Below are 23,452 nucleotides of genomic sequence, written 5' to 3'. Positions count from 1 at the left end.
GCGTTACCCCGTCAGCAGCAATGCGTGGGACGCCCTACAGACACGCACAGGAAGGAAACAAAGGGGGAGGGGTGAGGGAGCCAGAGGGGAAGGGTGAGGGAGCCAAAGGGGAAGGGTGAGGAAGCCAAAGGTTGGTTGGTTCTTTGGGGGAAGAGACCAAACAGCGAGGTTATCGGTCTCATAGGGTTAGGGAAGAATGGGAAAGGAAGTCGGCCGTGCCCTTTCAAAGGAACCATCCCGGCATTTGCCTGGAGCGATTTAGGAAAATCATGGAAAGGCGCGCGGAAGCCAAAGGGGGGGGGGGGGAAAAGGCGCGCGGAAGCCAAAGGGGGGGGGGGGGAAAAGGCGCGCGGAAGCCAAAGGGGGGGGGGGGAAAAGGCGCGCGGAAGCCAAAGGGGGGGGGGGGGGAAAGGCGCGCGGAAGCCAAAGGGGGGGGGGGGAAAGGCGCGCGGAAGCCAAAGGGGGGGGGGGGGAAAGGCGCGCGGAAGCCAAAGGGGGGGGGGGGGAAAGGCGCGCGGAAGCCAAAGGGGGGGGGGGGGAAAGGCGCGCGGAAGCCAAAGGGGGGGGGGGGGGAAAGGCGCGCGGAAGCCAAAGGGGGGGGGGGGGAAAGGCGCGCGGAAGCCAAAGGGGGGGGGGGGGGAAAGGCGCGCGGAAGCCAAAGGGGGGGGGGGGGGGAAAGGCGCGCGGAAGCCAAAGGGGGGGGGGGGGAAAGGCGCGCGGAAGCCAAAGGGGGGGGGGGGGAAAGGCGCGCGGAAGCCAAAGGGGGGGGGGGGAAAGGCGCGCGGAAGCCAAAGGGGGGGGGGGGAAAGGCGCGCGGAAGCCAAAGGGGGGGGGGGAAAGGCGCGCGGAAGCCAAAGGGGAAAGCGGCGCGGAAGCCAAAGGGGAAAGCGGCGCGGAAGCCAAAGAGGAAAGCGGCGCGGAAGCCAAAGAGGAAAGCGGCGCGGAAGCCAAAGAGGAAAGCGGCGCGGAAGCCAAAGAGGAAAGCGGCGCGGAAGCCAAAGAGGAAAGCGGCGCGGAAGCCAAAGAGGAAAGCGGCGCGGAAGCCAAAGAGGAAAGCGGCGCGGAAGCCAAAGAGGAAAGCGGCGCGGAAGCCAAAGAGGAAAGCGGCGCGGAAGCCAAAGAGGAAAGCGGCGCGGAAGCCAAAGAGGAAAGCGGCGCGGAAGCCAAAGAGGAAAGCGGCGCGGAAGCCAAAGAGGAAAGCGGCGCGGAAGCCAAAGAGGAAAGCGGCGCGGAAGCCAAAGAGGAAAGCGGCGCGGAAGCCAAAGAGGAAAGCGGCGCGGAAGCCAAAGAGGAAAGCGGCGCGGAAGCCAAAGAGGAAAGCGGCGCGGAAGCCAAAGAGGAAAGCGGCGCGGAAGCCAAAGAGGAAAGCGGCGCGGAAGCCAAAGAGGAAAGCGGCGCGGAAGCCAAAGAGGAAAGCGGCGCGGAAGCCAAAGAGGAAAGCGGCGCGGAAGCCAAAGAGGAAAGCGGCGCGGAAGCCAAAGAGGAAAGCGGCGCGGAAGCCAAAGAGGAAAGCGGCGCGGAAGCCAAAGAGGAAAGCGGCGCGGAAGCCAAAGAGGAAAGCGGCGCGGAAGCCAAAGAGGAAAGCGGCGCGGAAGCCAAAGAGGAAAGCGGCGCGGAAGCCAAAGAGGAAAGCGGCGCGGAAGCCAAAGAGGAAAGCGGCGCGGAAGCCAAAGAGGAAAGCGGCGCGGAAGCCAAAGAGGAAAGCGGCGCGGAAGCCAAAGAGGAAAGCGGCGCGGAAGCCAAAGAGGAAAGCGGCGCGGAAGCCAAAGAGGAAAGCGGCGCGGAAGCCAAAGAGGAAAGCGGCGCGGAAGCCAAAGAGGAAAGCGGCGCGGAAGCCAAAGAGGAAAGCGGCGCGGAAGCCAAAGAGGAAAGCGGCGCGGAAGCCAAAGAGGAAAGCGGCGCGGAAGCCAAAGAGGAAAGCGGCGCGGAAGCCAAAGAGGAAAGCGGCGCGGAAGCCAAAGAGGAAAGCGGCGCGGAAGCCAAAGAGGAAAGCGGCGCGGAAGCCAAAGAGGAAAGCGGCGCGGAAGCCAAAGAGGAAAGCGGCGCGGAAGCCAAAGAGGAAAGCGGCGCGGAAGCCAAAGAGGAAAGCGGCGCGGAAGCCAAAGAGGAAAGCGGCGCGGAAGCCAAAGAGGAAAGCGGCGCGGAAGCCAAAGAGGAAAGCGGCGCGGAAGCCAAAGAGGAAAGCGGCGCGGAAGCCAAAGAGGAAAGCGGCGCGGAAGCCAAAGAGGAAAGCGGCGCGGAAGCCAAAGAGGAAAGCGGCGCGGAAGCCAAAGAGGAAAGCGGCGCGGAAGCCAAAGAGGAAAGCGGCGCGGAAGCCAAAGAGGAAAGCGGCGCGGAAGCCAAAGAGGAAAGCGGCGCGGAAGCCAAAGAGGAAAGCGGCGCGGAAGCCAAAGAGGAAAGCGGCGCGGAAGCCAAAGAGGAAAGCGGCGCGGAAGCCAAAGAGGAAAGCGGCGCGGAAGCCAAAGAGGAAAGCGGCGCGGAAGCCAAAGAGGAAAGCGGCGCGGAAGCCAAAGAGGAAAGCGGTGAGGAAGCCAAAGAGGAAAGCGGTGAGGAAGCCAAAGAGGAAAGCGGTGAGGAAGCCAAAGAGGAAAGCGGTGAGGAAGCCAAAGAGGAAAGCGGTGAGGAAGCCAAAGAGGAAAGCGGTGAGGAAACAAAGAGAAAAGGGAGGAAACAAAGAGAAAAGGGAGGAAACAAAGAGAAAAGGGAGGAAACAAAGAGAAAAGGGAGGAAACAAAGAGAAAAGGGAGGAAACAAAGAGAAAAGGGAGGAAACAAAGAGAAAAGGGAGGAAACAAAGAGAAAAGGGAGGAAACAAAGAGAAAAGGGAGGAAACAAAGAGAAAAGGGAGGAAACAAAGAGAAAAGGGAGGAAACAAAGAGAAAAGGGAGGAAACAAAGAGAAAAGGGAGGAAACAAAGAGAAAAGGGAGGAAACAAAGAGAAAAGGGAGGAAACAAAGAGAAAAGGGAGGAAACAAAGAGAAAAGGGAGGAAACAAAGAGAAAAGGGAGGAAACAAAGAGAAAAGGGAGGAAACAAAGAGAAAAGGGAGGAAACAAAGAGAAAAGGGAGGAAACAAAGAAAACGAAGCAGAGGTCTCAAACGCCACAGTGGAGAAGATGGTAAAGATTGGAGGCAAGGAAAAGGACAATGGGAGGACAGACTTGCCAGCAGAGAAAGCGAAAAAGAGTATGTCTTACAGTTACAAGCATATGTCTCCGGACGTAGGCACACAACATACTCCCATCAAGTGAGAAGGGGAAGGGAAGAGGCGGAGGTGAGGGGGGGGGGGGGAGGAGGAGGATGGGGGATGCGGAAGGATGTGGAAAAGCGAGGTACACAGCCCAGAAAGGAAAGAGCTACACTAGCTCTGGGTCCCATGCTCACCACAGGTATCCACTAAAGAGTTTGGGGACCCCTGGGGGAAGATTTATTGTACCTGAACATGTTGAAATTACTGGTGCTGGCCTAACATTAGAACTCTGATCTCTCATTTCACTGGCTTTGACCCCTTTGAGACCGTGTAGTTCCACCGTTGTCTTCATGATCCCACCTCTTCCAAGTCTCCACAAATAGAACCTGCCGCAGTTCATATCTTTGTCTGGTACAAATGTTTCCACCTAGTTATTTCTGATTTTAGCATGTGCATACCAAACTGCTGGTGACAAATTATCATTTGTGGAATCTCTCTGCGTTTTCAACAATAACTATAGGTACTGGTTTCGACACCCAGCCAAAATTTCATGTTCAAACATGCCACTTTCTTGCTGGTTAAAGAATCCAGTAATCAACGGCCCTTCATCTAGTCAGCGTTAGACTCCCTGTCTCAACCGAAGTTTACATGTTATTTCAGCTTAAGACATGATAGATGAGCACATCGCTACTGATAAAGTTAATAGACGTTAACAACGATAGATACTAGATTCTAATCCAGGTAACAAAAAATTTTAGTCTCATTTCAGTTTTTCACCTTGAATTGAATGATTATGCTTTTTAACATTTTATTACACTTAGCTAAAACCCGATTAGGTGCAGAGTTCGAATCCCCATCCAACACGAAATTTCATTCCATGTGATTTGAAGTTTAAACCAGAACACACTTTCTGCTTGTGACTGGAACGATATTAAATAGTTTTCGTTGTTGACAGAAACAATAGTTGCTCGACTGGAGTCTGAGGTCCTAGCCCACTACAAAGAATGTTCATAAAGCTAGTTTAAATTACATTACGGAGTCATTTGTTGTAAATTTGAGTTTACAAGCACAATGATTCATCCGCAATAACGTTTTCTAATATTTGTATTATCGTGATAATTTGCGCCTGGATTGATAGCCATACAGATGTTACATTTTGTGGCCTCTTAAGCATTTTGTATGGATAGACGACTGAAAAGAGCAGAAGATTGCGAGACAGCTGCGTTATGTGTTTGCATACAAGTCGTGCGAAACGCAATTCAGGTCATTTGGATCGTTATGAGTATGATAGTACATGTACAGACGAGGAAATAATTAGAATTTCAGAAAAACTGGACGATTTATACAAGAAATCTTCACAAAATGAGAAAAATCAACAATACATTGATCTACCACTAGCCCTTATGGAGCAATTATTTAGTTTGGTATTGACAATTTTTAGTGGTCTCAGGGTATCTTGCTAAGTCCTGTCCAACAGGCGCGTTAGATTGTCAAAATGCCATGAATATTTGAGGACCCTGCTCACAATGCTCCAAATTTTCTCAATTAGAGGCCCAGCAACCTTGCTGGCCAAGGTAGGGTTTGGCGAGCACGAATAAATGCAATAGAACGTCTCGCCGTGTGCAGGCGAGCATTAGCTTGCTGGAATGTAGGCCCAGGATGGCTTTCCAGGAAGTGGAGAGAAAAAATAAAAGAACAGGGCGTAGAGTATCTACGTGCTGGGGTGCTGTAAGGGTGCCACAGATTACCACCAAATGGCTCCTACGAAATAGACACCTCAGACCATCACACCTACTTGTCAGGCCATATGGTGGTCAAGTCAGTCTGGTATCCCACCACTGTCCAGGTCTCCAGACATCATCGCTGATCATTGGGGCTCAGTTCGAAGGCGGACTCATCGCTGAAGACCATCCCACTCCAGTCAATGGTATTCTGGCCACAGTAACCAGTGACGACATGTCTTTAGACGCCCCTAGACTGGTGGGATGCCAACCTGACTTTTCCACCATACTGCCTGACAAGCAGAAGTGATTCACTGTCATTTCTATAGCTAGACCACAGTCATCCACAGCAACTTTGCAACACAGTAGTATGTTGACAATACTTTATGTCCCGTTTTGTTACCTTCCATGGGAAGCTATCCTGGGTGAGAGTGCCCTGCTACACGCAATGACAGTTTCTAATGCTTGTCTTCGTGCTTACCAGACCGTAAAGCATATGGTGGGGTCCCCATCCAGCTCAGAGTTTTGATTAACGCGCCAGTTAGATTTTGGCATGATATCCCTCTGGAGGGCATTCATTCAGCAGCTGTATCCATCAATGTCAAGCGGGAGTAACTGCTTTTGTAAGAGTCAGAGGTGGACTAACACGTTATTTACTTGCTCCATTTGGTAAGCTCTTTATAATTTCAGAAAAACTGGATTTATTAAAGACCTGTTTGTAAACATTCATAATGTGTACCTATTTCCATCAAATTCGGCTCATTCCTTCATGGTGCATCTTTTTGTTTCAGTGTCTAACGATCGGCAGTTTTGATCGCTTTGTCTATTCTTAACGAATGAAATTTATCAAATTTCTCTACAATAGTATGTCGTATCCACTCAGAATTAACTCAATATGACACAAACTAACTTCGCCCCATGACTTTCGGCATAGATAACGCTGTCTCATTTCCTTGCACAGTAACGTACTACTCTGCTAGAAGAAAAGAAATAGCTTCCAGACGATTAAGTGGAGAATTCGGCATTAATTAGTTATCGGCAGCAGAGTTTTGTGTTTCGTAGGAGCCATTTGTGTGCACTGCAGGCCTGTCCTTGCGGATAAATTTTGCGAATATTTCCAAGGTAATAAACTTGGTGAGAAAAACATGACGGCAGGTGATCGATACAGCCGAGCTACCACAAATCCACGGATGTTAAAATCTGGTACCATTTGGGCAAACCAGACATGCCCCTGCCCACGCATCCACGTGTACTGTATATCAGGCACTTAAATACGTATGTAATTTACTCAATGATTGTGTCATGTGATCCAGAAGTGAGCTGCCGTAAGTATAGCCTTAGCACCCACACCTACCTATTTCAGTAAATTCAAGTTTTCAGCCAAAGGATCAATTTACAGTGACAGTCTGGTACACAGTTGGTCTTGCGACCTAATGAATTAAAGACTACCGAACGTCAGTTGTCAATAGGAATTTATGTTGCACTGATTTGATAACTAAACATCTTCCTGGTAATTGCTGGAAAGGTTTTAGGATAATGTCTAAGGTATTGTCATTTACAGTTCAACTTTATTAATCTTAAGATTTCGTTAAATATTCATAAAAATGTTGAAAAGTTCTTGGGAAAACTACATGTGCCTATTTCGCTATCTTAAGTTTTGTTCATTGTAGGCACCAATACTTCGAAACATACCTTGTCAGTTTGTTAGGACAGAAGCGGACCAGTCATACTTTTATTTTTTAGTAATGCTTCTAGAATGGCAAATTTACATATATTTGTAACATGGTGGTCGCTGCGAGCTCACCAGGTACAACACACCTAAAGGGCATTTTTACTGTCAGATATCCCATAAAATTTCCTTAACGGTTTTCAACCTGCCAACGGTAGATGACATGATAAAGCAGCAAAATATCAAAGATCTCAGACAAAACTTCATTTTTCAGAGTTCTTTTCAACGATAAAAATTTAGAACCCTCTTCCTACTCAAATTCTGAAGTTCATCTCCTTTCGTCTTGTCTCCTGCATATTTCAACCAAAGTGATTTTTAAAATTCAGTTCGTCCCATATCATCTAGAGTTAATTTTATGACGGACTATCGATGGTAGATGTCGAGGAAAACTGCGAGTTCATTGGGTCTGACATTTTTTTATCAGTGATAGGTCCTAAATATCACAAATGTCAGATTTCCTATAATAAGACAAGTATGTGAAAAAAATAGCATGTAATGTAAATTTGCTAACGAGGGCAATAACATCGCGTTAGGGCATGTACTATCGCTCAGCAGTAATAAAAATACCGTGCACATAATTTAACAATTCTGATGACTGTCAGGTAGTTTTAAGAGAGATCACCTAGAAATGAAATTTTACATGTTTAATTCTCCGTACGAGATAGGCGGAAAGCTTTCCTGAACCTAGCACATTCAGAATATGGTGCAAAAACTGGATGCTGCTGTCTTTAATACAAAACCCTGTACTGACAGCCGTTAAAACTTACCTGTGTTTTAAAATTTTGGTAACACATGCGTGTTATGAAGATTCGGCCGTTCACCCCCAACTCTTTTTCCGCAATATACGCGGGAAACATGAACTACCACCTTGTTTACTTTGTTTTCACTGTGTCATGTGTCCATATTTTAGGGAAGTTCTGCATTTTATAGACATCTTTTGCCCAGGCAAGGGTGATTAGAACGATCTGTGATGTTAGTGAACTTTGTACTGGTCATTCTTTCGTTGTGCTTCCAGAATATTACTTCATAGTATTTACTAATACTTTGGAATAAATCAAAGAATTGCAGCGATCGCTCAGTGATCACTGGTCAGAACAAAGGTTTACACTTTGATGAAAATTCCTTAAAGACAGGATACAAAGGCGTGCACTGTTCTGTGTTTTCTGTTTTCAGTAAACATCCACAGGATCTAAATCTTTAGTGATTAACCCCCATGTCAACTCTCAGCTGGAAAGCTTCCCTGTGACGATTTTACAATAGTTACTCATAATCAGAGCTTCTCACAGTGTGACTTGTGTCAATTACGTTTTCATTAAGGTTTCTGCAAATTATAGAGAACGCTTCATACCATAACGGGGTGGCTTTAGCTAATTGTTCTCCGTAAGTGGCTAGTATATTAATTTCTGCAGTAATGACTGTCGCGGCGTGTGAATGGAAAATGTTTCCACTACATGGCGTTGTGCTAGGAAATACATGTGTGACCATTGCTCTGACAGATCTGTAAGTCACAATCCGGTTACTCGCCTTAGATTTGTAAAATACGAATTATAACTGGCATTCATCTGCTAAGACAAGATTTGACTTTCCACTACTGTATGCTCTTTCATCACAAGGCTTCTTTCTATACATTCTAGTTTAATAGGAGGGGGGTAATTTGGTGGTTCATTAAAATAAGCCATAATCTATAATTTTATTTATTAAATGAAAGCGCCATATGTTTAAGGATTTAATATTTTGAAGAATTTAAAAATCTATGAATATAAATACCACATGTCTTAAGTTAAAATTTTCCTCATTTTCTATGAAGCAACACGAGTCATTCTGTCGAGATATTCACGTGGTCTTAGTTATTAGCTATTTTTATCACTAACTATATATTTCATTCATCACTTTTATCCACTAGTATATCACTCCTCTGCTTACGCACACGACGAGGGCGGCAGTTCCCTACCTGTGCGATGGATAGTGTTAATTCTTTTCTATTTGGAGGTGTAATGAGCTGGTCCTCTGCTCCAGGTGTGTGAGGTGAGAGATGCACACAATTCTCTTTCACAGTAGGTGTTTTATTCAGTTTCCACACATTACTCCTGTCGTTAAATGTTGCTTCATCATAACTAGTCATTTCTGTTTCCCCACGAGTCACGGTTTCTCTAGGATCAGAACTCCCAGAAAACAGCGATCTGCGGGATAGAGGACGTTTAGGTAACACTGGCGTAACAATAGTTTGAAGAGGTGATTTAAGGTAATAATTATTTGTTATGCCCGACCTGCTACTATTACTACTAGTGGGAGACATTTTTCTATGATTTCTAGCATCTGATAGCTCCAGTGATATTTTTACTTCTACTTTGCCTTCTGAGCTCTTTACACTAAGAGTCCTGACATTATATATGTCCTTTCTTCTGACCTTAGGCAACCTGGTTGCCCTAATATTCCTCTTTAGTCTCTTCGTCTTCACACACCGAGTATTTCTTTCACTAGAGATATTTGGGCATTCTGTCATTCGTACAGGCATTTTGTTCACTTTACTAATGCTGTGTTTACTTTTGAGCATACCTGGATTCTTACTAACTTTCTCATTTTTATAATATCTTGGGTGTTTACTAATACATCCAAGTGATGTTTTAGTGACAAACTTTTCCCCAATAGGTTTATTGTATGCGGCTGCAGAGTCCTCCAATCCTCCCCCATAATTGCGTTTATCAGCTTCCTGGTTCTCGCGCTCCTGAATAAAGGTAGAATGCGCAGCATCCCCCATACCGAACGCAATGCTTTGAGATGAATCACTATTATCCAGTTTGACATAACCTGTTGAAAATAGTGACCAACGTCGTTTTCTGTTATGCACACTGTTCGTCTGTTTGATACGTTCCAAGGAATTCTTGCTGCTTGTTAACATGGCAGCATCAGCCTTCACACCCTCACTCCTTGGCCTTTTGCAAGCGTTATCTGCGGCTTCAGGCAAACTACAAGATGATCTTCGAGCTGAAGCAAATGAATCCCGAATTTTGCACCATTTTGCTGACATTTTCGCCACTGAGGCTATACTACTTTCCGAAAATCTTCTAAAGGTGCTACGCATGACATGCTGCGACTGTTCATTTTCCATCATGCAAACTTCCGATTGGGTACCAGAGTCGGAGTGAAGCTCCTCTGATGATATTGTAACGAAAGAGGATTGTTCGGCATCTCCAGTTTCACTCATGGGAGTCACATCGCTCTGGCCATTTCTAGCATTATTAATTACAGCTCGCCGAGCCAGACATCCAGATGACCTGTTAAAAAAGTAAGGTACTTTAGAGGCAGTTTTGACATACACTATCTGCCTAAATTTGTTGACATGAAATTACCATATATTCCGCAAGTGTTTGGTCTCAAATCCCTGTTTCTTCATTTTACCTGTAACAAAACAAATTTAACACATTTAAGACCACACTTAAATGTACAAATCTACTGCACTAATTTATTTTAATACTATTCATGAACTTTTGTAAAATAATACACAGCATGTTTGATTTTGCATGAATTAGTACATTGAAGCATATTTCATAAACAAATTATCAAAATGTGTCCAGACCTTTACTAGTGAACATTAATATGGCGTGTGCCCACCCTTCGCCTTTACAGTCGCTTTAACACTACTGGGGACGCTTTCAATCAAGTTTAGGGATGTCTTGAGGAATAACAGCCCATTCTTTCTCCGGAGACTAAACCATAGAAGGTACTGATATTGGACACTTGAGTCTGCAGCGAAGTAGATGTTTTAAGTTATACCAAATATGTTCCATTTGATTCAAGTCTGGACTCAGGGTAGGCCAGTCCATGTATTAATGTTCTCCACAAACCATTGTCCCAGATTCTGCTTTATATCAGTGTACATACATGCTAATACACTCTTCTGCACTCTTACTGTATGCAGTACATAATGCTGCAAAGATGTACATAAGGCTGTAAATGTGTTCATATCCTACAAGAGTTTTCTTAATACAGCTTCATTCCATATAACTCGCTTCCAGTGATCCACTGTCCATTGGCGTTTTCGCAGCTGAAGTGTCACTTGACACGGACAACATAGATGTGTGGCTTATAAGGAGCTCTGAGCAATTTTACGCCATTCTTTTAACCACCTACAAGCAGTCTGCTAGCTGGGCTGACAGCACTTTGGAAGTCTCAAGTAATTCCTTCTGCTGATTTCGTACAATTATTTTTAGAAGCACCATCCACAATTGTTGATGGTCATTTTTCTTCAGTATGAGAAGTCTGCCTTGTCTCTGCATAGCTACAGTGGTTCGCATTTCAGTACAGTGTATTTTTGTAGCTTTAGAAGGGTTGAAATGTCCCTGATGGATTTGTTACTTAGGTGACGTTCAGTGACAAGTCCACATTCGAAGTCACTAAGCTCGCCTGACTGGCCCATTCTGTTACCACTTTGCCAACAAGAGTGCTCCCCTTTTACACAGCCAAGTCCACCCCACCTGATATCTAATGGTCAATTTCTCATTACGAGAGCGAATCAGAGTCTCTGCACCGATTTTTTGCCAAATTACAGGTGTACATGAGAAGTCGACATATCCATTCCCAGTGGTGGACCTTTCTTGGACCAGCAGGACACATCTGCCAGTAGCTCTGGGGCAACACACTGCAATTTATGATTGTGTTGTGCTTCACATGTCCACAGCGCACAGGTAATTATGTTTGATTTTTTTTCTATGGTATAAGGAAAGAACACCCATTGAAATTCACAGGGGAAACAGTCCACATATCGAGAAAGTGTGTTTGTGGAATGAGGGGGGATGGAGTTCATTCCAAGGTTAAAGACGAGGACGCCACATTAGTCACCTACATTTCTCAAGTGGATGTGCACCTGAAGGACACTACCTGGTAGTTTCATTTTGTATCTGAGTGTTCATGGGTCCTTTGGATACCAGAAACTGTCAGTATACTTGGCTGAAAGAAAGTGAATAATTTTTTCACTGCATCATCTAACACTGTTTGCCTATGGAATAAATTACTGGACCACATTGTTACTGGTCATGAATCGTGGATACTGCATTTTGCACTGGAATCCAAGCAGAAGAGCATTGTGTGAAAATACCTGGATTTGCCCGAGACAAAAAAATTTGTTTCAGTGTCATCTGCTGGGAAAGTGGTTTTCTGAGATCTCCATGGACTGCCAGTAGTAAATTTTATGCAACTAAGTGCAACCACCAAAGCTAACAGCTATCGTTCCACACTGTCACTTCTGCTGGCTGCCATCAGGACGAAATGCCAACGGATAATATGTTCACAATGTGGTTATCCTCCACGACAATGTGAGGCCACATATGACAATCAGAACCACCTACAAGTTCCAATCATTTCACTGGCACAGTCTAGACCACCCACCATATGGTCAGGACACCAATCCTTGTGATTTCAACACTTTCGATTTGCCAAACAAAGTTCCTAGCAGGACAGCAATTGACATGGCAAAGGCAAGACAGCAGTCCGACGGTTACAGAGCCAGCCAGTAAAACTCTGCCACAGGGCATCTCAAATTTAGTGCTGCAGTGACAGATTCTGAACCATATTGGGGACTACATGGAAAATGGCGTAATGTACATGGAATAATGCATATATTGGTAACTACCTGTATGTACACAACAAGCAATTGGGCCACTGCAGACGAAACAGCCAAAAAATCCGAGCATTTGGCAATAACATAAAAACTGGGCACTATGTCAAAGTGGTGACATTCATGAAATGGGAAATATCCAAAACTGTATTCACCTAAGCACCTAAGAACAATGCACTAAGGAACACACACACACACACACACACACACACACACACACACACACACACACACACACACACACACAGAGAGAGAGAGAGAGAGAGAGAGAGAGAGAGAGAGAGAGAGAGAGAGAGAGAGAGAGAGAGAGAGAGAGAGAGAGAAGAAAAGGAAATGCGAAACTGCACAACAGACCAGACAACGTATGGACAAGGTGGGGAGAGCCTAGGCAGTGTGGAGGTAAGAAAGGCCTCCATGACCAACGTCTACAGTAACGGAAGGATGCAAATTCCAGAGGAAAATTTAAGGACTTACACGTGAGAATACGAATCACATTCGTGCAGATAACAGGGCAGACGAAACCATACAAAGAGTCGTCCATAAACACTCAACACAAGGAAGACAGGAATGCATATTTAGTGCAAACCGCAAAAAGGCAGGGGCAGTTCAGCAAAATATAGACCACTATGAGCAGAGTCCCACAACCGAAAAAAAGGTGGTCTCATTGTGGAATAAGAAATCATGGGTCAGCCTAGTATGGGCAATAAGAAGATGGCAGAGCGTGAGATTCCCACCAGGAAAAGCAGAGGGAAGAATCACATGGTGGGAGTCTCCCAGATGGCACGAAGTTTACTACACAGAGGTGTAGCCTCCAAAATCAACCCATGGTTGAGCAAAAAGTAATCTGATGTAAAGTCATAAATCCACTCCTGGATGGGGCATTTACAACAGTGGGTGGGGTGGGGGGGGGGTTAGGTGATTCCCCACACCCACCCAGATGTGCAGCAAGTTCATTACCCAGGATACCTATGCAGCCAGGAACCTGAAGGAAATCAAGTGGCATCACCAAGAATGTCCTGAGTAGCAGAGACCATGGGGTGGCTGGAAAAACAATAGTGAGCCTCAACGCAACTCAGTGAGGCTGTACGTAACAAGACTCTACTGAGAACCATTTAATGAAGCAGATAGCCCAATATATTGACATCAATCCTACAGAAACGACACACATGGCAGGGAAGAGATGCCACTAAGTGCAACCACCAAAGCTAACAGCTATCGTTCCACACTGTCACATCTGCAGACTGCCATCAGGACGAAGTGCCAACAGAAGATGTTAAGGAATGTTTTGTGGAACAAACAAAGGGGTCGGTTAGGAGACAATGTGGTAAGAGGACAAGGAGGGGAGATAGTCGCAGCAGAGAGGACCGAGTCAGAGCCGAACCAGTAAGCCCGCCCGAGGGTGGAAAATGGGTAGGTAATAGCCCAAAACCGCGAAAAGAACAGTATATGAAGGGTTAACAGGGAATAGCAGATACTTTTAACATAGGAAACAATGCTGGACTGTTGAATTTGAAGGGGAGAGATCCCAGTGTTAATCAGAAGACTCAACAGGGCTATTGTTAAAAGCACCAATGCTTATACAGATAACACTATGGCGAACTTGGTCCGAGAGAAGCACTGAAGAGGCAGCTGACCCATAAACTTTACAACCTTAGACAACACAGTAAAGTGGAGAAGGATCGAACTATCTGCACCCCCAGAGGTGTGTGCAAGGGAGCGAAGGACATTGAGTTAAACAGCTATCAGGTGATGGATGGAGGCCACCAAGTAAGCTCGTTAGAAAGACCCAAGAAACAGAACCGTGGAATCACTGTCAGCTGCTGGGCATCGAGGGAGAGCTCCAGGTCAGGATGGACCTTAGTACGGCGACAAATGCACCACCCTCGATTTAAGGGGGGAGAATTGAAAACCGTGCAGCGTGGCCACAGGGAAACAGTCCAGATGGCACCTAGAGCTGTCCTGCAGAGGGCACAGTGTAGAAGCTAGCCCAAATACAGAAATCATCCACATACAGTGCAGGAGTGACCAACAGCCCAGCAGAGGTACTAAGTCCATTAATGGCGATCAGAAAAAGGACGCTATATTAAGCCTTGTGGAACGCCATTCTCTTGGGTCCCCAGAACAGTGCCAATCCAGATTCTGAACGAACAGTGGGACAGGAACAGGCAAAAATCTGAAGGGGGGCTCTTTAGACTCTACTCATGGAGTGTAATGAGGATGATGTGATGGTGTCAAGCTATGTATACATCTACATATATATACTCCGGTAGCCACCAAGCAGTGTGTGGCGGAGGGCACAATTCGCACCCAAATCATATTTCCCCCTCTGTTCCACTCATATCGCGCGAGGCAAAAACTGTCTTAACGCCTCAGTACGACCCCTTACTTCACTTATCTTTGAATGGTGATCACTGCACGATTTGAAAGTTGGTAATAATATATGCTCTGCATCCTCAGACGATCGGATTTCGGAATTTTGTTAGCAGTCAAGAATCTTGCCACTCTTATATGGACCTTCTCAAACTCTTGAATCAGACCCAACTGGTAAGGGTCCCATACAGACAACACTCCAAGACAGGATGAACTAACGTATTTTAAACTATTTCCTTTATTGAAGGACTGCATCACTTCAGGTTTCTACCAATAAACCGCAATCTAGAGTTTGCCTTGCCTGTTACTTGCATAATCTGATCATTCCATTTGATATTTCGAATAGTCACACCCAGATACTTGACATATTACTGCTTCCAACGACTGGGCATTTATTTTGTACTCTCACATTAATGGGGATTTTCACCTTGTTATACGCAGTAGGTTACACGTACTAATATTGAGAGATAACTGCCAGTCACTACACCACACATCTGCAAATCCCCATTGCTTTGTTCACAACTTTCGTGTGATACTACTTTCCTGTAGACTACAGCATTATAGGCAAAAAGTCTAAGGCCGCTGTAAATACCATCAACCAGGCTGTTTATGTAAATCATGAGAAGCAGAGGACCTATTAAGCTGCCCTGGGGCACACCTGAAGTTACTCTTGTTTCTGTTTAAGTCACCCCGTTCAGGACGACATACTGCTTCCCGTGTTAGAAAACTTTCTATCCAACCACATGTCATTGGATAGACCACAAGCGCGCACTTTAGCAGGCGACAGTGCGGAACCGAGTCTAACGCCTTTCGAAAGTCGAGAAATATGGCATCAACCTGGAAGCCACTATCTATAGCCTGTTGTATATCATGCACAAAGAGGGCCAGCTGTGTTTTGCATGACCGCTGTTTCCTAAAACCGTGCTGGTTTCTGCAGATGAGATTCTCAGTGTCTAGGAAGGTCATTATGTCTGAACGCAAAATGTGTTCCAGGATTCGACAACAAATCGATGTCAGTAAAATTGGCCGGTAAGTATGTGCATCCAATTGTCTACCCTTTTTACAGATCGCTAAGACCTGGGCCTTCTTCCAGTCCTGTGGAACTTTCCGCTGTTACAATGATCGCTGATAGATGGATAAGAATGGTGCTATATTTGTAGCATAGTCAACATATCTTACGGGGATACCGTCTGCGCCAGATGCCTTCCTAGCATTTAAGGATCTTAACTGTTTTACAATCCCAGATACACTGAACACTGTCAGCCATCCTTTCGTTTGTTCAATAATTTAAAGGGGGAATGGTGCTGCAGTCCTCTACTGTAAACGAGTTTTTGAAAGCTAAGTTTAGAATTTCGGCCTTCTGCTTATCAGTTACATTACCTGTACTGTCAGCAAAAGAAGGTATTTAATTATTTGTAGTGTTCATAGATTTTACATACGACCAAATTTTTGTGTTATTAGAATCCGCGGATAAAATGTTGCTTTCAAATCTGTTAAAAGAATCTTTCATTGTCCTGACAGCTGCTTTCATTTCGCATAATTTGTTTGTCGGCAGGGCAGTGACTGTTTAAAACGACTGTGCAAAATTATCTGCTTTCTCAGCAACTTCCTAATACGTTTGTTGTACCAAGGTGGATCCTTTCGCTCCCCTATACTTTTGCTAGGCACATACTTCTCTAGCACATGGTGTACAATACCTTTAAATTCTGACAAAAGATGCTCAATATCTGTGTCCCGCAGTGAGTGCTTGGAGCCAACTATGAAGATATTCATTAATGACACTTATTTGCTTTCCTAAACAAGAAAACTCACGCCGTTTCTTTTGTTTTTGCAACTTCCACTGACATAAGCCACAACGACATTATGGTAGCTAATACCTCTTAGATTAACTTCCTCAAAAATATCAGGTATATTTTTCGCCAAGATATCTAATATGTTCCCATCTCGAGTTTGTTTTCTAACCTAATTGCTCAAGGTCGTATGTTGAGAGCGCTTCTAGAATAACTTCACACAGATCTGTTTCTGCCCCCTGTGATAAACTTTTAATTTTCCCAGTCAATGGATGCTAGATTAAAGTCGCCACCTATAACTAATGGATAATGTGGATATTTATACTTGTGTACTCAAGACTTTCTCTGAAACGTTCTGCGACGATTGTTGCAGATGCTGGTGGTCTATAAAAAACATTGTAATACAATGGTCAATTCTTGTCTGACAGCTTTATCCAGACTATTTGACAGTCCGACCCAGTATCGATCTCAACTGCGTTTAAACAGCTTTTAACTGCAACGAACACACCATCTACCATAGCATCAGTTCTATCCTTCCTGACCATTGTCCAACTGAAGTTCAAAATTTCACTGCTTTTTATGTATGGTTTCAACCAGCTGTCGGTACCTAATACCATATTGGCATTGCTACTGTATTTTGGAGAGTAACTCGAGGATCTTGCTACAGACACTTCAGCAATTTACTAACATGAGATTAAGCATATTTAAATCCTTTGTAATGACCTGTTTAGGCGAACTAACAACTTTTACAGTTGGAACACCTGCAGTATCTAACTGGTAATTTTCCAGGCCATCAATTTATTTCCCATGGGGAGGAACGTAATCTAAAAAAAACCCATGTGCACACCACAAGTACTCTGCTACCCATGCAGCTGCTTCCCGTGTGTAGTGCACCCCTGATCTGCAGAGGTGCGTCCTACAACCTTCCACCCCATAGCTTAGGTCGAGAAATCTACAAACATTTTCGTCAGAGTCTACGTAGCCTCTGGTTTAGATTCTCCAAACCGGAGGATCCCAGTCCACCCTGGGTACAATGCTGCAGAGTGTCAGCTTGGCTTCCACTCGCCCAGAGATGGAGGCCACCTTCACCAATTTCGCCAGCCGTCAAACTACCCAAGGATTTCCTCAGAACCCCAAGGACAGGCATCGTTGGGGCCGACATGTGCAACGATCTGCAGCTGGCTCCACCTCGCACACACTATAGCCACTGGAAGAGCCTCTTCCACATCCCAGACGAGGCCCCCCAGGAAGCACACCAAGTGAACGTTTTACTTCTTCCCCGCCCTAGCCGCTATGTTACTGAGGGACTCCATGACCCGCCTATCATCAGAGCTCCCAATAACTAACATGGCCTTAGGCCTTACAGAGATTTAAGAAAACTGCAACAAGATGGCAGTGCTGAGAGACTGCCAAACTGCAGCTTCCAAACGAAACAGATTGTTGATCGAAGGACCCTCCCAAAAGCCATACTGGCAACTTGCAGGGGACATTTGTTGGGCTGACTGGCCAATAACTATGAAGGGGGCGATGGAACCCTGCCAGAGTCAAGAACTTTAATCACAATACTGTCTCTCCATTGAGAGGGGAAAATGCCTTTGAGCCAAATATGGATAAGACAATTGATGTTGAGGCTCGAGGCACTTCAGCAATTGGTTATGGATGGAATCAAGGCCAGGAGCCAAATCATGGGAAGAAGAGATAGTCACAACACACTTCGATGCAATGATGTTTAAAGGTTGGACTGGCTGACGACAGGTGCTGTGTAAGATGATGTGAGGCATGAGGATTGCCGATAGTGGTGGCAATAGCTGCACTCCACCATGGAACTGGCTGATGGTGAATAGTGAGTGTCAAGTGGTGAAGGCCAAAGCTGGCAGCATGGATTATCTTATCAGACAGATGACAGACAATATCAATACAACCACAAAGGTGGAAACGACTCTAGCCATACAGAGGCCAATCAGCATGATTGAAAGCCCAGCAGGGTAACACTGTCATTGCAAGGTGGGAAGGAACAAGAGAATCAATTGGAAGTTCTCTCACACAGTTCATCGTGTGGTGACCTGTGTGAGAATGGAAGAAGGGAACAGGGAGATCAGTGGCAGATGAAGTGCCACATGTAGTACTAAAATCACTAAGAGAAAAACTTAAGGAGGCACAGGTCATAGGCTGCAAGAAATTTGTCAATGAGGAGCCCCTGATTTGATGAAGCACTGCCACAAAAAAAGGGTAATGGGCATTAAAATCAGCAAGGAGGAGGGAGGGGAGTTGCTCAAGTGAGGCAGCGGACATAGATGTCTTGTCAGGAGGTTGACTGGTTTGTTTAAAGGCGGCAGAAGGGGCCAAACTACGAGGCCATAATTCCCTTGTTCCTAATAAAAAAAAAATGTCAATTGTGAGAATAAAACAGACGAAACATTTAACAAAAAGAAAAGGAAAAGTCACAAGAAGGGAAAGCAAGAAACACTAAAAGGAACAAAAGAGGACAAAAAACAGACGCTAAAAACAGAAGAGTGAAACATTAAAGCGGATTACAGTGGCTGGCCAACCACGAAAATAAAAAGGGAAAGCCAGCCACTCTGCAACACATTAAAACCTCCACCCTAGAAGCACTAGGGTGGTGGACAGAGGGACAAAGTACATGTGCTAAAACCTACATCGAAGTATAAAACCCACTCTCATGGATAAAATATAAAACTAAAGCTGCTGTGGAGGCACTGTCGCCCAACACCGAAGGCAGGGTGCTGGGAAGTTAAAAAGTCTGCCGCCGAGCGGCTAAAACTGGGCAGTCCAGCAAGAGGTGGACAACTGTCATTTGAGAGCCACAGCTACACAGTTAGGTCCTCACGACGGAGTAGGTAACCATGCATTAGCCACGTATGGCCAATGCGGAGCCAGCAGAGGACAACTGATTCCGTTCAAGAGGCCTGCAGGGTAGACTTCAACACATTCATAGTCTCCTTAATGACATTAAGTCTGTTGTGCGTGCTGTTATGCCATTCCATCTCTCTAAGCCGGAAGACCCTGCGGTGTAAGAACGCAGTTCAGCTTCTGACATGCCTATCTCCAGAAGCTGTTTCTGCGTTGCTTGTTTGGTCAGCCTGTCGGCAAGTTCGTTGCCAGGGATTCCGACGTGTCCTGGGGTCCACACAAACACCACCGAATGGCGGGACTGTTTCAGGGCATAGATGGACCCCTGAATGGACGCTACCAGAGGGTGGCGAGGGTAGCACTGGTCGATAGCTTTTAGGCTGCTCAAGGAGTCAGTACACAGGAGAAATGACACGTCAGGGCATGAGCGGATGTGCTCAAGAGCACGAGATATGGCCGCCAGCTCTGCAGGGAAAACACTACAGCCAACTGACAGGGAGTACTGTTCAATATGTCCTCCATGAATGTATGTGAAGCGTACATGGCCATCAGTGTAAACCACTTCAGAGCCCCAGAACACGTCAAGAATCGAGAGGAAGCGACAGTGGAGAGCGGCAGGGATGATGGAGTCCTTAGGGCCATGCAAAAGGTCCAGACGAAGCTGTGGCCAAGGCGTACACCTAGGAGGTGTACATGAGCGGACCGCAAGTAGAGGTGGTAAAGGGAAGGACTCCAGACAGAAGCAATCGCGCACAAACCGCAATCTTAAGCCCTGATCTGGGCCGCCGATGCGGGAGATGGACTGCTGCAGAAGGAAAAAGGAGACATTAATTCGCATGCTCAGGGTTACTAATGAATGTGTGCTGCGTAACTGGCGAGCAGTTGTGCACGTCTGATCTGTAGTGGAGGGACAACAGCTTCCACCAGTACACTGCTCACCCGACTCGTCCTTCAAACTCTTGTCACTAATCTAACCCCACTGTGGCGCATAGTGTCGAGTAAATGCAATGCTGAAGGTGCAGCCGAACCATAACCACACTCCCATAGTCAATTCGGGATTGGACAAGGGCACCGTAGAGCTGCAGCAGCGTACAGCTATCTGCACACAGAAGTGGTGTAGCTCAGGCAACAGAGGGTATGGAGGTGCTGCCAGCACTTCTGCTTAAGCTGACGATGAGGGAGCCAAGTCAATCGAGCGTCGAAAACCAGTCCTAGGAATTGCTATGTCTCCACTAAAGTGAGTGAATAGTCATTAAGGTAAAGTGTGGGTTCCAGATGAACAGTACGACGCCGACAGAAGTGCGTGACATGAATGTGACTGAAAACTGGAAGCCGTGGACTAGAGCCCCATGACTGCACCTTGTAGATGGCTCCCTGTAGTCGCCGCTCAGCATAAATAGTACTGGAGCAGCAGTACAAAATGCAGAAGTCGTCTGCATACAGAGTAGATGAGACAGAGGGCCTGACAGCTGTCGCTAGACTGTCAATGGCCACTAAAAAGAGACACTCAAGACAGAGCCCTGCGGAACTCCATTCACCTGGATATGGAGGAAACTAGGAGTGTCACCAACTTGGACACGGGAAGTACGGAGCGACAAGAAGTTTTGGATAAAAATCTGGAGTTCTCCCCAGAGACACCACTCTTAGAATGTGGCAATGGTATCATGTTGCAAAGTCGTGTCGTATACACTACCCAAGTAAAAAAAACAAAAAGACGGCCATCAGGTGTTGCCATCTGGAAAAGGCCGTTCAGATGGCAGACTCGATGGACAACATTATCAGTGGTAGTGCGACCCTTGCGGAAGCTGCCCTGACATGGAGCCAGCAAGCCCAGTGACTCCAGGACCCAACCAAACTGCTGACATACCATACATTCCAGCAGCTTACAAAGAACGTTGGTGAGACTCATGGGACCGATAGCTATCCACATCAAGCGTGTTTTTACCACGTTTGAGCACCAGAATGAGGGTGCTCTCCCACCATTGCGATGGAAAGACGACATTGCACCAGATCCAGTTGAAGATAAGAAGATATTGGTTGTAGTCAGATGAGAGATGTTTAATCCTCTGGCTGCGGATGAGATCAGGCCCAGGAGCTGCGTCAGGGCAATGTCCACGGCCACTGAGGAGCTTCCACACTAAATGGGGCGTTATAGGCTTCACTGTGGCGTGTAGTGAATGAGAGGACATTCCCTTCCTGCTGCCGTTTGAGAGTGCAAAACGCTACGAGATAATTCTCAGATGCAGAGGCTCGAGCAAAGTGCTCAGCAATCGCATTTGCGTCGGTACATAACTCGCCATTTATAGCAACACTGGGGACAGCTGTGGGGGCCTGGTACCTGAAACGACGTTTGATCCTTGGACTCAGGAAGGTGACATGTGGAACCCAATGGTGGAGATGTATCTTTGACTCAGGAAGGTGACATGTGGAACCCGATGGTGGAGATGTATCTTTACCAGCACTCCTTCAGTTTAGTAAGGCAGCGAACACTGGCAAGGAGCCACTTAAAGGCTATGAGGTGCTCTGTAGAGCTCGCCGACGCTCCATAATTGCTTCAGCGACTTCCGGCGACCACCAAGGGACTGCCTTACGCCTCGAGTACCCTAAAGGGCGAGGGATCGCGTTTTCTGCCACAGAAACAATAACCATCACATTGATGTTACCGTGTGGGGGAGATTCAGTGGTGACAGCAGAAATGGAAGTTCCACAGTCCGCCTTGTTCAAAGCCCATCTGGGCAAGCATCCGTGCGCCTGACGCTGGGGCAGTGACAGGAAGACGGGGAAGTGGTCACTACCCCACAGGTTGTCATGTTCTCTCCATTGGATAGATGGAGAAGTCCTTGGCTGCAAATTGACAAATCAGTGGCCGAGTAACTACCATGAGCCACACTGAAATGTGTGGTGGACCCAGTATTTGAGGCAAAGGAAGTGAGACAGCGAAGTGTCTACATCTGCCTCAGCCAATAAGCATGGTACCACCCCACAAGGGGTTATGGGCGTTAAAATCTCCCAGAAGTAGGAAAGGTTTAGGGAGTTGATCAATCTATCAGTGTAGCTAATACATTCAGGGGTACTGCACCATTTGCAGGAATATATACGTTGCAGACAGTTATTTCCAGTGTCATCATTCTGACAGTAACAGCTTCAAGAGAGGTCGAAGGGGCACATGTTCACTACAGACCGAGATTAGGAGAAAAACTCCACCCGACACTATTATGGTCGCTACAGTTCCTGTAATATCCCTTATAGATGTGGAGGGCAGTTGAGATAGGTGTAAAGCTTAACAGTTGCCATAGCTCATCCAGGCAGTGGAAGAAACTACCGCAATTCCACTGGAGGATGACACCGTCAGACTGGGAAGGCATGGAACATACAATGAGGCAGTTTACGCCTCAGTCACCTGCTGCCACCGATTTATTGCCTGAGCAGTCTATATCCATTGTGTGAGGACGGCGAGATATGGGTCCTCAGCGGACACCAAAATCTCTACCCCATCTGCAGCTTCAAAGCTTGTGGGTAGCGGTGGTTTGGATGCCACCGCTATTTCCTTGGTCTTAGGGGTTTTCTTTTTGGAGTTCTCTCGCTGCTCCTTGGGTTTCCCTGGCTGGGAGGACTTCACTGGCTGTCTCCAGGACCAGGGATGAAGTGAAGACCTGCAAACGGCTACTTTCGAGTTATTCAGCCACTGGTGGGTGTCTTATTTCCCACTAGCAGAAACCTGGGAATGGAGTGACCCAAGGGACCCCTTCCTAAAGACAGAACCCAAATAAAACTTATGCTTCTCCAGCTTTGAAGTGGGGACAGACATCTCAGATGGTTGGGGGGGGGAGGGGAGGGAGGGTGTTTCTCCTTAAGTAGGCGGTGCAGAAGCAACAGGGAGGGAAATTCCCCACCATCCAGGCAGCAGGGGGGGTCTTCCACCTCAGGTGACCTGGGTTGGCGGAGCTGATGGTGCCAGAACTGTTTTAGTGGCAGTGTAAGACGCTGTCATATGCACAGGATACAGGCATTCACATTTTTTCTTAGCCTCAGTGTAGGTCAGTCAGTCCAGGGTCTTGTACTCCACGATTCTTCTTTCTTTCTGGAGAATCCTGCAGTCTGGTGAGCAAGGCGAATGGTGCCCTCCGCAGTTGACACAGATGGGAGGCGGAGCACATGGAGTATTTTGA

General features: G+C 46.4%; 1 protein-coding gene across 1 annotated transcript in view; it reads left to right on the top strand.

Moving 5' to 3' along the window:
• Positions 1 to 23,452, top strand: part of LOC126249233 (uncharacterized transmembrane protein DDB_G0289901-like) — a 72,239-nt gene that overhangs the window by 24,077 nt on the left and 24,710 nt on the right. The window contains exon 2 of the mRNA XM_049950889.1: positions 882 to 2,642. Coding sequence (XP_049806846.1) covers positions 882 to 2,642 — 1,761 coding nt within the window. The remainder of the gene's footprint in view (positions 1 to 881; positions 2,643 to 23,452) is intronic.

This window comes from Schistocerca nitens, chromosome 3 (assembly GCF_023898315.1).
Source record: "Schistocerca nitens isolate TAMUIC-IGC-003100 chromosome 3, iqSchNite1.1, whole genome shotgun sequence".
Classification (NCBI taxonomy): Eukaryota; Metazoa; Arthropoda; class Insecta; order Orthoptera; family Acrididae; genus Schistocerca; species Schistocerca nitens.
This window is presented reverse-complemented; position numbering and strand designations above follow the sequence as displayed.